The 14,177-nt window shown below is 37.8% G+C and overlaps 1 protein-coding gene across 4 annotated transcripts in view; it reads left to right on the top strand.

Moving 5' to 3' along the window:
- The window catches only part of LOC145998851 (annexin B9-like), a 40,500-nt gene that overhangs the window by 10,648 nt on the left and 15,675 nt on the right, over positions 1 to 14,177 (top strand). For 2 of the 4 annotated variants that reach the window (XM_083135522.1, XM_083135523.1), the window contains exons 2-3: positions 8,747 to 8,788; positions 12,928 to 13,104. In XM_083135522.1, coding sequence (XP_082991648.1) covers positions 8,765 to 8,788; positions 12,928 to 13,104 — 201 coding nt within the window. In that variant the 5' untranslated portion in view covers positions 8,747 to 8,764. Of the gene's footprint in view, positions 1 to 5,365; positions 5,433 to 7,418; positions 7,540 to 8,746; positions 8,789 to 12,927; positions 13,105 to 14,177 lie in introns of those variants that run through there. The other 2 variants (XM_083135524.1, XM_083135521.1) reach the window with 2 other exon arrangements.

Genomic DNA, 14,177 nt, shown 5'->3' with positions numbered 1-14,177 from the left:
TGCCTCAATTGTGGGAAAAAGGACAGCTTGCTCTGCGACGACATTCATGAGCATTTCTACATTCTAATTTCTTCATATAGGAGAAGTATTTATTTTACACGAGAGCGCTGAACTAAGCTTATATTACATTTCTTGGATCTGAAGTGAAATAAAGTAATAATTATTTTCCCACAATTGATGCATGCGTCAGTTCAGATCCAAGAAATGTAATATAAGCTTAGTTCAGCGCTCTCGTGTAAAATAAATGGCCGAGTCTGCTGCCACGCACGTGTCAGCAGTAAGAATAAGCGTCAAATTTGCTGCTGCCACGTAATTCGTCTGCTAAAAGTAGTGTTGCCCACGGGACGAGACGGGACAGGCTTTTAAAAATTCGAGACGAGACGAGATTGATCATGTGTCCCGAGACAACCGAATATTTTCGAGACGAGACAGCATTTCACAGCATTTCCACGAGACGAGACAGGCCAAAGTCTCGTCTCGTGGGCAACACTAGCTAAAAGGATGTTACAAATCTTAAGAACAGATGAAGACGAGAAAAATGAAACTTTATGATTAGTGGGAATGAATGTACAGGTCATTTAGAACCTTTTTCTTTAGAAAGCGTTTAGCGATATTATTTTAATGCTAACGGAACCTAACCTAACTACGAGAGCATTTAGGTTTATTAATAGAATAATGCTAAGGGAGCTAATCTTAAAACATTTATGTGAAAATAATCGCTACAACTTCACAGTATTATGTGTTACAGACGTAATTGCATACATAGCATGATGAAATCACAATAAAACAAAGACAGAGTTTGCTGCCACGCGCATCTTTTTTGAGGTTCCAGCAGAAAAAGTACGTGGCAGCAGACACTACCAAAATAAATACTTTCATATATGAAGAAATTAGAATGTAGAAATGCTCATGAATGTCGTCGCAGAGCAGGCTGTCCTTTTCCCCACAATTGACTTATGCGCAGCATGATTTCACGAGACGCCTCTGACAGCGGGTATTCAGTATGTAGCTTACGTATAATTGAAATCGCTAAAATTTGAATAAAAACAACTGACCTTGTAAGGACTATTAAAGAAAATTAAAAATGGAACTTTTATTGAATAACAAAAAAAGGATGCTAGATCCAGTTAATGAAAATCAAAGTTTCTGATTACTGCTTATAATAATATGCATAAAATATTAATGTGCATAAATATTCAAAGGTATTGTCAATTCAAAGCCGTATGATCCCAATCTAATCCTTGCCTTCGTGTAAGTTCGGTGGAAATGAACAACCTTCGATTATACAATAAATGAAACAAATACCGTATATTTTGGTTATTTAATTTTAGTACTTGGTAAGCCTTTTGGAGGGGTCCCCCTGCACCCCTCCTAAATACGTCCTTGATTTGAGCATAAAGTGAACTTACAACAAAGGAACTCCACGAAATAATCTCGATATTTCCAAAAGGTAATTTTACCGTCACTTGTTGATATTAAATTTATTGTTCGACTTTTTGTAATGAGAACTGGACCCACAGTTTAAAGTGAGGCCCGAACCACTGTGCAGTGAGCCCCCCGCCCCCTTCCCTGGGATCCTTGATGACAAGACTACAACGTTACCACTACGCCACCAGAGAGGCGTTAAAATTATTGTGATGCAATCATGGTGTTTTCTAGCTAGAGATACAGAGTCGCGCTGAAAAATTTCATCTCCCTCTCCGAAATGAAACAACGTTAGTTCTTCCAAAACATGAATTTCATTTATTCATTAAGATACTCTTTAACCCTTGCTCGATCTTCATTGGCGCCTTATGTAATCATGGGATCCCGGGTTCGGATACCCGATGGAGGCACACAGTGGTTCGGATCCCACTTTAAACTGTACACACAAACTCAAACTCGATCCATACTGTAGATTGCACCAAGCACGAGACAACATTACGAAAGAACATCGAGACGAGACGAGGTTTGGTGTTCAAGACTCTGTCTCTAGTCTTTGGTAAACTAAAATGTATAATATTTCAAAACCAAAATTACTTTATTATACAACTTATTCAGGCATATCAAGCGGGTATCTACCTGATTTTTCATTTATTTTAAGGACTAATTGTGAAATAATTTAAAGGAAATCGGTAGGGATGGAAAAGAGTATAGATCTTGCTCAAGATAGGGACAGATGGAAGGCCTGTATTGCTGCAGCCATGAACCTTCGGGTTTAAGAAGGCTAGAGAGTTAGTTAGTTATCTTAAGTGAGATCCGAAGAACTGTGCAATGCGTCTTCACTGGGGATCGAATCCGAGACCCTTTTATTACAAGGCCATCCTTACTCCAACTGGTGACAAGGGGGGCGTACAGAAGATACATGTGATTCTATGCCATTGCCAGATATCAAATGAAAGATCGATATTTGATGACATAAGGATGACGCAAGATGTCTTTCCGTAGCTAATGAACATGCTTACGTGGTTAAATCTTGCTAAATAAATCTTGACCTAGACCAGGCCTAACGGGAGATTGTTACCCTAAGGTTACAATCGTAACGAACTGGAAATGAATGTACTTATGTAAATTGTTGTTTTTGCATGTGCAATGTGCGCCATTGTTATTCAGGCGAGATAAATTGTTGCAAGTAACGGAGCATCATTTCGTTAACCTTTCATTAAAAGACTCGTAAGCCATGCCTGCGTGGGTACGTAACGGTAGATAAAGGAGCGTTAAATAACCAGTGACGAAGCTTCCTATGAGGTACGAAGGCCGAGCCTACCCTAATCCATTTGTCTAATAATGAGTTTTATTGCTTATAATTTCATTAAATAACTTCTAATGTAAGAACACTAAAATTCTAAGTCTTACGATAATTACAGCAAATTTGCATATCTTTCTATATAGTGAAGCATCTGGTCGGGGAACTATAATTTCTGAGGGCAGGTAGGACCTATAATACACATAATATACAACATGATGCGGCCTTATGGTTCTTCGTGCTAGGACGAATAGTCTTCCTGCAACGTTCGTTCACAGACATGTGAAATATCATAAAACAGTGTTAAGTTGGTCTTAATAATATTTTTTTACTGTAATAACAACGTTTTATGGCGCAGAAGATATTAGGGCGTTTTTGGACATTCTTGTTTCTTCAGTATGATTTCTCTTCCGTAAACAGAAACAGAAGAGAATGAATGATATGAATAGATCATTCGGGTCTTGCGAGTTATCCCCCACTTGCTCGGAATACGTTGACATGTGGTTCTTTTTTATGGAGTTAAATGAAATGCAATGCTTTTCAGTCTACCAAGCCATCGATCGTGTTACGTCAACAGTCGCTGAATAAACTTGGACGGAGGATTACCGTACAGCGACTTGCTCTGTAGCATGGTGTGGTGTGTTATCCAAGTTTGATATGGTTTTACTTTATGCGCTCGGTACTGAAAGAAATATGAAGTCTTTATTGTGTTTCCACATTTAAATTTATTTTTACTGTTTATGAAAATATTTTATCAGAAAAATATAGCATCACATAAATCACGAAATGTTAATGGTTTTTTCGAAAACAAAAAATACATACATGACTCATGCTCATCAAGGTGCGCAAAATTGGCATTATTCCAAGTACATTTGCAAGTACGTAGTTTCCACGTTTAGATTAGAAAAATGCAATCATTTTTAGAATACTTTGTGCATTTTTACTTGTACTTGTACAGTGTCTCTCAAAAGTTTTAAACTAGGCAACCAAAATTACGTAAGGCGCTGGTGGGTTGCGTGTAGAGTTAGGCTCAATTTCAGGGTTGCCATATGCACAATAGATATTTATGAAATACGCGAAAGGAATAAAACCAAGTATTATTCTATAAAACTAAAAAATATATCAGTAGTTTAGAATTAACGATTGGAAGGAGGGGGATAACAAAATCTCCATTTCAACGAACCGAAAAGTGGAGAAAAATTGGATAATTCTTATAAATATTAAAACTACATTCATGTTTTTAGTGGTCTCCATTCTCTTCTCTCCTTCTCCTTCTTCTCTCCCCTTCTTCTGCTCTGCTTATATGTCATATCGCCTTCCCTCCTGTTCTCGCCTCTTGTCTCCATCCCATTCTTCTCCACTCCTCTCATCTCATTTCCTGTCTTACATTTCCGACTCCACTGCACTCTTCTCCTCTTCTTTTCGTTCTTCTCATGTTCTCTCTTTTACTCTACTCTCAACTCTCCTCTTCTCGTCTCCTCCTCTCCTCTCATCTTTTTCCCTTCTCTCTTCTTCTCTCTGCTCCATTTTTCTCATCTCTCCTCGCAATTTTTCCCTTTCTCCTCATTACTTCTGCTATCCACATCTGTCCTATCTTTTCTTCCCTCCGTTACTTTTCCTCTTCCCCTTTCGCTCTCTCTTTTCTCCTCTCATTTGTTGTCCCTATTCGTTTCCTCTCTCCTCGTTTCCTTTGTGTAGCATTATCTTCTATATTTTTTTCCATTTAGATCGTTCGGAGCCCAGGGCCAACTCCCACCGCCTCCTAACTACTGTTCTGAACTTAACAAAACTGTAGGAAAAGCAGATATTGCGAGCAAGAAAATTTTACGGAATGTATTTTCATTTGTATAAAATTTGATATCGAGGGGGCAATTGCCCTCTGTGTCTCCCAACAGGTGCTCTTGGCCGTCTGGAAGAAATAATGCAAGAAAGACGTGAAAACTAATTTCATCTTAAGAATCCTCTTGTCCTGATACTCTTAGATTCTACTAGTCTTGCTTTCTTTTACCTCAATGTTTGCCCCCCATTGCCCCTTGTGATTGCACCACTGTACCCCCTTCCCCCGTGGTAGCTTTGAACGTTAATCGGCTTGAAAATACTCAATCGTTTAATAAAGGCGACAAGATTCCTCTCCACTAAATTTCTAGGTAAAAGTACAATAATGTGGGACGTCTGGAAGGGGGGTTGAGGAAGGGCACACCTCCCCCTTAGAAATCGAATGTCAACCTAAAAGTAGCTATATATTTCACACGTATGCGATAATTTCAAATTCAGATGATGTTTTTTGAGGAGGCAACACTATTATCGGGGTAATATGTTCCATGGAAAAATACTCTACTTGTCCCTCCGTGGGAAAAATCTGCGGACGACCATGAAAGGGGAGTAATTGCCCCCCCTTGTCCCCCTGTGCGCACGCCTATGTAAGAGGGAGACAAGAAAATCATGTCCAGACAATGTAGAAAGTATGCAACCAGAGGATATGCTGCCAGTGCTTGAAGCAGCTTTTCCATTGCGTCCTTGGCCTGGTAATACAAACAGTGCAAGGCAACATGCGATTTTCCCCCTATGACGTGGCGGTGGAGTGTTAATTCCCCCAAGCCAAGAAGTCTGCCAGAAAACTTTCAGTCTGAGCGATTTCTCTGTGCATTTCGCCTTTGTTTCATCAACACCTTCAGTTTTGGTTTACTTGGTAACACAAACACGGTCGGTAAGTTATGAACTAGAGTGCTATCATTGCAACAAAATCTCAAGAGTATATTAGTGTACATTCTGAACCACTGTCAAACTTGTATTTAATTAGTTTTAATTGAGTAATACTTCCCCTTCCCCATCATTTATGTTTCTCATTGCGTTGAAATAATGACATGAATATTTATGAATTAATTGCCTTTACTTGCCCCGAATTTTTGAGGACGATGAGGTTGAGTGATGATGGGATGAAACTGATGAAGCGGAAGTCACAAAGAAACACGCATATCTAGGCAGGGTCTCGAACTCGGAACCTTCGATTTCAAAATCGTGATTCACTGCGCAAACTAAAGGTGAAGGATATATTTGAATGAAATCTAACCAGGTCCGAAGCCAGATTTTTTTTTCGAGGGGCCTCATCCGTTGTCAGTAGCGGACATCTAAAGGCGAAAAAGTATAGGGTAGAAGCCCTGAAAATGAATTTACTAATACTTACAATTATTATACAAGATGTTTAATCTTGTAAAATGAATTACCACTATACACCACTTAAATTAGATATTTGTAAGGATTCCGGAGGGGGGATCCAGCCCCTTAAGTTCTCCCTCTGGCTACGTGCCTGAATCCAACGCTTTGGATCAGTTCCTTCGCCAGGCTGATCTGATCCGGGTCTTACTTGCCTTATCACACGCAAACTGCTTCTCCATAAATAAGCTACGATTTTAAAAGTTTGCGCACCGCAGTAAACATAAGATGTCTTTCGTTAAAATTAAAACTATGTATGAGGGAGTTATAATGGCTTTTCTTACAGATACAACTCATTGACAATGAATGACAAATGTAAGGAAAAAAATGTTTACGAGAAACGTAACCTTTTTTGCAAGAAACTTTGACTCATTCATTGTGACTCGTTGTAAGTCATGTTGGCATGAGCAAGGAGCTGTCACACAATTTACAGTGTTGACAACTCATAGTAATTTCACTATGTATAAGTTTAGAATGCCAATAGCAAAATGGTAGTAGTGAGTGATAATGATAGGCTGTGTGTTGACTGTTTTGTGTGGTGTACAACGGTTTTGTAACATGATAAAAAATCCTATGTTCGAATCCCTGTTACAAGATTAGCTACAATCCTTTTCTCGTTTTTTTCGTTTTTTTTTTTTTGTATTATCGTCGAAAAGGCCTATTTTGGGGCGAAATTTATTACACTCCAGTAGCGGCTCGTGCCTAAAATAACAGGTGAAGAAGTATATTTATAGGCAATGAAAACAAATAGTAAGTGCCAGTGCCCCCCCCCCCAATTTAAAACGCCTTTTTTGTCTTCATCCGTCCATCTGGAAAATGGTGTCTGCAACAAATTACACACTAAGTCATTTACTGGGTTCATTGTAGAAACCACAGCTCAACACATGAACACAACACACGATAGGAAACGCGAAACACACACGCGGAACAAGATCTCGCGAGAACGCGAAGATTTTGCCACAAGCACTGGATGCGATGTTTTCTCCGACGAGAGAACTGATTCACGTAGAGGGCGACACCATGTTCAAGGCCAACGCTAGGTGACGTCACCGTTGCCATGACAACCGGCTAAGTCTTCCGCAACCTAGCGGTGTTTGCTCTTGGGTTGGGACGAACTCAATACGTGCGTAGCGCCGAGCGGCGTGTTATTTGAGTATTATCGTGTGCGTTCTGCTGGGAAATAGTTTAATTTAATAAGCAAATGAAAAATGTCAATATTAATTTGAAAATTAGGTGAAAACATCTGCACTTGTTGCACTTGGCCAGCCGCCACTGTTACACTCCTCATCAAAAATTTTGCTCAACTCTACTGATCAGAATGAACGACAAATTGGCTTAAATTGTGAATTTTGGAATATGGATAATTATGGAAAAACATTATTTCCTATCCGTGCCAGCGAATTTAGACTAGAATACATCTATGGATACTTGTGGTGTAACGATCCTGCAGCTAGATATGGAACTTTGCAAAACACCAGTTGGTAACACTGTCATAATTTGAGGCGTGGCTACTACACGTTATTCTTGCTTACACTTCTTCCTCGAGTCGAATAAAGCGGTCTGTGTTAGCAGGAGTGTTGTTTCTTGTATCAGTTTCTTCGGTAAGTAATCTTTAACTACGTGTGTGTATATACCATGTATAAGTCTTTGATACATACTGTATTCTATTATAGTGTTAAGTAAAGTTTAGATGCGCATAATTGTTCTGCAATGCGTATTTTTTGCATGACTTCACCTGTTGCATGAGTTTGAAATGGCATAAATTGTCTGTGATTTTCCAGATGAATGAGTCTATGCATTAAATTATAATGTTAACACTAGGAGTTCGAAATACGCTTATGTGCTTCGTATTAATTTTTATAAATGTTTTCAACCTGTTTGTCCACGTTGAATTTTTCAAGGTCTGGTTTTCTTGATATATTTCTGACTGTTAGATATGCGGCGATACATATTGCTATCTGAAATGTTTCACCGTTGCCGGTGTTCCCCCGTACCTCCGAGAAAATGGAAAATTTTGCATGTTTTATGCAGATAGTATAAGTATTATGTGAAAACTCCACAATTTAACAAGTTTTTTAACACGTTTCTCTGGATGACATAACGATGCACGCAGGTTATTAATTGTAACCTTGAAATTCTGTGTAAAAAATGAATTACTTTTTAGATACCATTGCATCATTCAAAACCTAATTGCTGTTTTAAAGATATTAGCCTGGCCCAATTTCCAATGGTTGGAAGTCCAATATCTTTATCTGTTATAAATAACATGTTACATGTCTAAATTGACATACTGAAGAGCCTTATTGAATATTATTGTCCTTTCTGCTCGTACATGGGGTAATTTAATACAAGTGAGATTGCCTTATATATTCCATAGTCCATTTAAAGCAAGAGATCCAAAATAATTTTCACATTGGGCAATGGTGTCCAAGTAAATGACAAATCTTGTTAACTGATGTAGTTGGAGATTAATTGGTGATGTTAAATAAATATTAGAGAACTAAATTAAACACTATGCCGCAGTCCTTTTGAGAGCCAATGCATACCAAGCAGCTTTTCATGTTTTAGCACATGGCCAGAGCATGAGTACCATCGGTGCTATTTTCTGGCTTTCGAGACTGGAGCTCACTACTTTTCTAGAAGTACTCACCAGGAATCTAAACCAAGATCGATTGCACCATAGGCAAGAGCACTAACAATTTGGCTATAATGAGCCCCAAATATTAGAATAGGGTTGTCTTTCCTTGTGCAATTCTAATTGACATACCTAAAACATTGTTTTAAAACCATTGAATTCTTTTCTTCTAGGTGCTTTGAAATCTCAGGATGAGTTCAGCGTACGCTTACATGGTAAGTTAGTTTTAACATCTTATTCTTGCAGTTTTAAATTATTTTTTATGCATACTGAACCAGGGGTGCCCATCCCCCCCTCCAAGGCCCATGATGCGCTCCCCCCCAAAAGAGTTGAACATTTTTCCCCCGTTTATGCTGAAGTAATTACTCAAATAATTTTGTCAGACAAAATTTGCGGAAAAATATAATACCTGAGGTGCAACCACGAATTTTTGTCTGGGGGGGGGGTACCAGTATAAACTTAGCAATAATAATAATGACATTATTATTATTACTAGTAGTAGTTATTATGATTAAAGGGGGTAGAAGTCTGTACTAAAGCATTTGTTCTGAACAAACTATTTGAAATATTTTTTCAAGTCAATTTCACATTAGCTAATAATGGAAATCAAGCACACAAACTGTATTTTTGAATGACAGAAAATGAATGATAAATGCATTCCGAAGATATATGTGTAACTTTCATGTACAACATATGTTTTACACACATGCAACATGGAACAACATAAAATAAGAAAATACATATGCAACAAGCTAACACTAAATTGTGTACATATTCAAAGCTTATTCAATACAAATATACAACACACATTATTTAAATACAGTATATTACAGAAAACCAGTAGATTGCGAGCAAGAAAATTTTTAGATCCAATTTTTTCAATTGAAAACAATATTGATTTAATAGGGTGCAAATAATTTCACTGGATGCCATGGCATTATCTCATTTAGAGAGATCATTCAGCGCTCATGGTCGACTCCCGCCGACTTTAGTCTCACTGCCATTGTTAGTCAATCTTATTCTGCACAGTTTGTCTGCTCGACTAACCTTGTATTAATGTGAATACCATGTCCCCCCCTCCATCCAAATCTATTCTAAAGGCATAAGAGGTGGTGTTTCATTTCAACCCTATCTCCGTGATCACCCACAGGTAGGTAGAAAAACTATACACAATAACAAAAATTAAAAATCAATAACAAGTCAATCAAACGATACAATCCCTCCCATTTTTGTGTGAAGATATATAGAATTGGTATAAAATTCTGTTCCCCCCAAAAATTCCCATGATGCAGGCATGTCATGAACCCCCCCCCCCCCTGTACCGAACACACTGTTTTAAGTGGTGCAACTCTTGCAATCACATCCAAAGGGAGAACTTGAAGGGGTTATTTAAAATAGTTTTGGGTCACAGTTCCATTTGTGTAATGGTTTTGTAGGAGGATGGGGAACATGTTTAGAATACTGGGAATGATTGTGGGGTAATTTTGAACTTTGTGTATTGTTAAAATGAAGGAAGTATTAATTTGCAAGTAGGCTAATTACATTGTGAAATGTTATGGAAATGGTCACATCCTACTTTTACTTAGGTGAAGGAAAGTATGGAAATACAAAGGCTGTTCAGTACTGTAATATAATTATAATTAAAAATGATGTTAAGAGTTGCTCGCTAGATGGCAATGTGGAACTGCCACGTGAAGTATGCAACATATGTATGATGTAATAGGACTGAACTCAGTGTCTTCGTGTGTGTGTGTGTGTGTGCGCGAGCGAACGTGGCATGGCTACAAGTGGTGGTACTTCCTCGTACAAATTGTGTTTTTTGTGTACAATATCCATTATTATAATACATGTTTGTGTTCATGAGCTATGAGAGACTTCATTCTTTCACCCAACACGAGATCAACACACTCCTGGACTTGGGAAAGTTATGCCAAGTGTTTTAATGGTGTAACGCCTCTTCAAAGGCAATCAAACTTAAACAATCCTAACCAACTAATAATATAAATAGTAACTCGGTTATCATGTAGGAGTGAAATTATAATGCTAAAAATATTAAACCTGGCCCACATATCTTACTCGTGTAAGTATATATAAGCAGGATGAGAAAATTGTTCTGGACAGGAAATGCTGGAAGTAACCAGGAAAACACATTCTGCATGTGCTAATTTGTGTGTACATAGTAGAAAATGGATGTGCATGATATTGAAATTATGCAGCCTGAGCCAAGTTTTTGACCTCTCATAAAAGCTTTATGTGAAAGTTTTTTCATTCACATGTATTGACAATTTGTAGGGGCTCCCATAGGCGTAACTTGGATTTAAATTTTGGGTGGGGGAATCAATCAATCTTGGAGCTTCACCTTTTTTGGATTTTGAAGCCCATAAGAATTGAGTTACTTTGCTCCTCAGGTTCCAGAAGTTCTCCCCCCCCCCCCCCCTTATCCCTGCCAGGTTATGCCTATACTGCTCCTGCATAGCCAATTGGTTAAAACTTCTGCTTTTGGTTTGATCAGCCTAATTTGCAGGGCATGCATGCTACTTGCATGCCATAAATAGTTGACTCCAGTCCAGAAATTAACCTGAACTCCATTGCACAACAGCCCTTAGGGGGCCAAGGCTTGTTTTATATTTCATTTCTTGAAACATCAGACAAGCTTTTTGACTACATTAGACTATAATATCTTGCATCTATGATGCAAATAGAGATGTGAGGTCATAATTACTTTTTTTATTAATTAGGGCTGAGCTGATACCACTGAATCAATACCTGTTCAAATTCACACCAGTACTGATGCTTGAAAATCATAACGATTAAAAGTTGTTCAAAATATATTGATTAAAATTAGATGAGTATTTCATTACAAGTATAAGCATCAATTGACAAGAGTTTGTTGAATCAGAAATATTAAAATACCTGTTATGTAGTCACAAAACAATTTTTCACACAATATTGGTGAGAAATTAATGGAAAGGTTTGAATTTTGCATAATTTCGATGGTAATTAGACTACATGAAAGTCTTGCACGGAATTTTTGCTGCTTCCACAAAAGACAAAAATGTTGATATCACTTAATAAAATCCAACCTATACTTACTGATACTTGTATGCCATCCCTACTTTTAATCTGCACTACCACCTTAACTTGCCTGGAATACGGGACCTGTTCTTGTAGCACAGAGGGTTAGGAAACCCTACGGCAATCAGAATAAATTATATTGAGAGGTATTTCAGCCAACAGTAGTGTAGCAAAGGGTGGGCGACTGCCCAGGGCCTCGTGCCTGAAGGGACCTTGCATTCCATGGGGTTGATACAAAAAATGTAAAAATTGAAGTGAGGAATATGGAAGGCTAATTTTTCTGGAAAAAAATTAAAGTATTGTTTTTATCTGTCCTTAAATTCTAGTTGAACGTTATAATTTGAACGAATTCATCAGATCAGGAGTGTAACATACAGGCAGGCTTACCCTAAGCATAAGAAACCTGAAAAAAGAAAATAATATTGTCTTATTTCCTCTGAAATATTTACGTAAAACTGCATGATAACTTACTTGGACATTTTTATTCTTATATATTTAAATAAAAACATTCCAGATTTTAATATGTTAACAATAAAGTACTCCCAATTGTAACAGAGCAAGATGTAGAACATTTAAGTATGTGTTGTTTTCAACTCAAGGAGGGCTGGATAATATTTAAATTTCTTCCTTCCTTTCCTACAGCTTTAGATTATAGCTTTCTTAAATATCATTTTCGTCAGTAATATCTTATTATTTAAATATAATAATTTGCTGACTTATCCCTGAAGCTTAGTAACAATTCGCATTGAGATTTCCAATTTAACCCTTAACATGGTAACGGGGGCATGGTGCACCACCCCAGAGTAATTTTATTTTTGTTACTTTGGTATTGTTGTGAAAATTTTCATGCACGATTGCTTAATCTTCATCTGTAATGAGCTTTATTGGTAAGTGCAATCACTTATTGGAAAGAACATTGTGCTAAGAATCGGCCCTCAGAGGTGGTGTATCGTCCCTACTACCTTCCACGTGTGCGAACATTTTGTTCTACACTTATGCAAAAAGTTATGCATCATATATTAATACTTAGGGAAAGAACTGGCATGTCATATTTGAATTGTACACGAAAACTCTGGGATGACGAATAACCCTCTCCCCTGTTATCTATGAAGCAAGGATTAAAGAATGGATGTGGGCCTCGCTTTCTAATCTCGCCCAGGGCCTTGCGATATATTGCTACGCTACAGCCAGCCAAGTCGTAATTACATGCACACTTTTAAATAATTACTATGATTTTAATATAGATGGAAAAGTTAATGTGAAAGTTATTTTTTTTAAGGGCTCCCCAACCATTGTCCCTGCAGACACATTTGATGCCAATGCAGATGCAGAGATCCTTCGTAAGGCGATGAAGGGCTTGGGAACTGATGAAAATGCCATCATCCAAGTCCTTGGCAGAAGAACTAATGCCCAGAGGCAGAAAATTGCTGCTGCCTTTAAGACTATGTATGGAAAGGTAAGTAGGGTTATTTTTTAAATGTAGGCTCCCATGTTGGGATTGCTATAGTAGATTGTGAGGGATTTAAATTTGCACATGCTCAAGGATTAGTTACTGGAAAGATAGATTGAATTACACTTAATATCTTGTTTCTTCTTTTGTGAATTGCAATCTTGCAATAACTTGCTGACTTTATGGCAGATGGATTATAAAGGAATTCAGTAAGTTTAGAACATGGTGATAATTTATCTTTCGAGGAAATTTTTTTTCAGACTACTTATGACTTTAGGAAAGTATTTTTCAAACTGTTTGGTAGCCAGGGTTAAACAAAACTAAAAATAATTCAGGTGTTTTCAAATATGGGCTTCGAAAATCATGAATACAACTAAGATAAGCTAAGAAACATTTAATTTATTAATTAATACAAGATTGGATTAAAAGTAATGAATTCTTGCCCCAGAGTGGCGTTCCTAAAGAAGGATCAACTGGTAAGAGCATGAAAAATTATGCAATACAGGGTGTTCCAAAATTAATATCGGGGTTTTAATTAAGTGTATATTCTATTACATATACAATACAGAAATGAAACATACCTTAAAAGGAAGGGTAACTCAAACAGTTTTTTTTGTCGCAAGTTGCAAGTGTTCAATGTGGGATCCCCTTGTGACTCTACACACGTCTAGTCTGTATGCAATTTCTTCCCCACACTGAAGCTAGCATGTCTGGTGTAACAGACTCCACAGCTGCATCAATCCTGCGTCTCAAATCAGAGAGGCCGGCACGTATACACTATCCTTTACATACCCCTACAAAAAAGAAATCGCAGGGGGTGAGGTCGGGAGATCTTGGGGGGCCATTGCAGAAGAGCCATGTCATCCTCACAATGACGACCGATCCATCGTTGGGGAAAAACAGCATTCAACCAATTCCGTACTTGTTGCCAGATGATTTTCCTTTTTTGCTCACGATCCAGTTGAGGGTAGAACCATTGCTGGAGCATGTCCAAATAAGCAGTACCAGTGATAGTGTTTTCCACAAAGAAGAAAGGTCCATACACTTGTTCTTTGGATAGAGCACAAAGGACATTGACT

The sequence above is a fragment of the Lepisma saccharinum genome, chromosome 14 (assembly GCF_977018435.1).
Source record: "Lepisma saccharinum chromosome 14, izLepSacc3.1, whole genome shotgun sequence".
Lineage (NCBI taxonomy): Eukaryota > Metazoa > Arthropoda > Insecta > Zygentoma > Lepismatidae > Lepisma > Lepisma saccharinum.
This window is presented reverse-complemented; position numbering and strand designations above follow the sequence as displayed.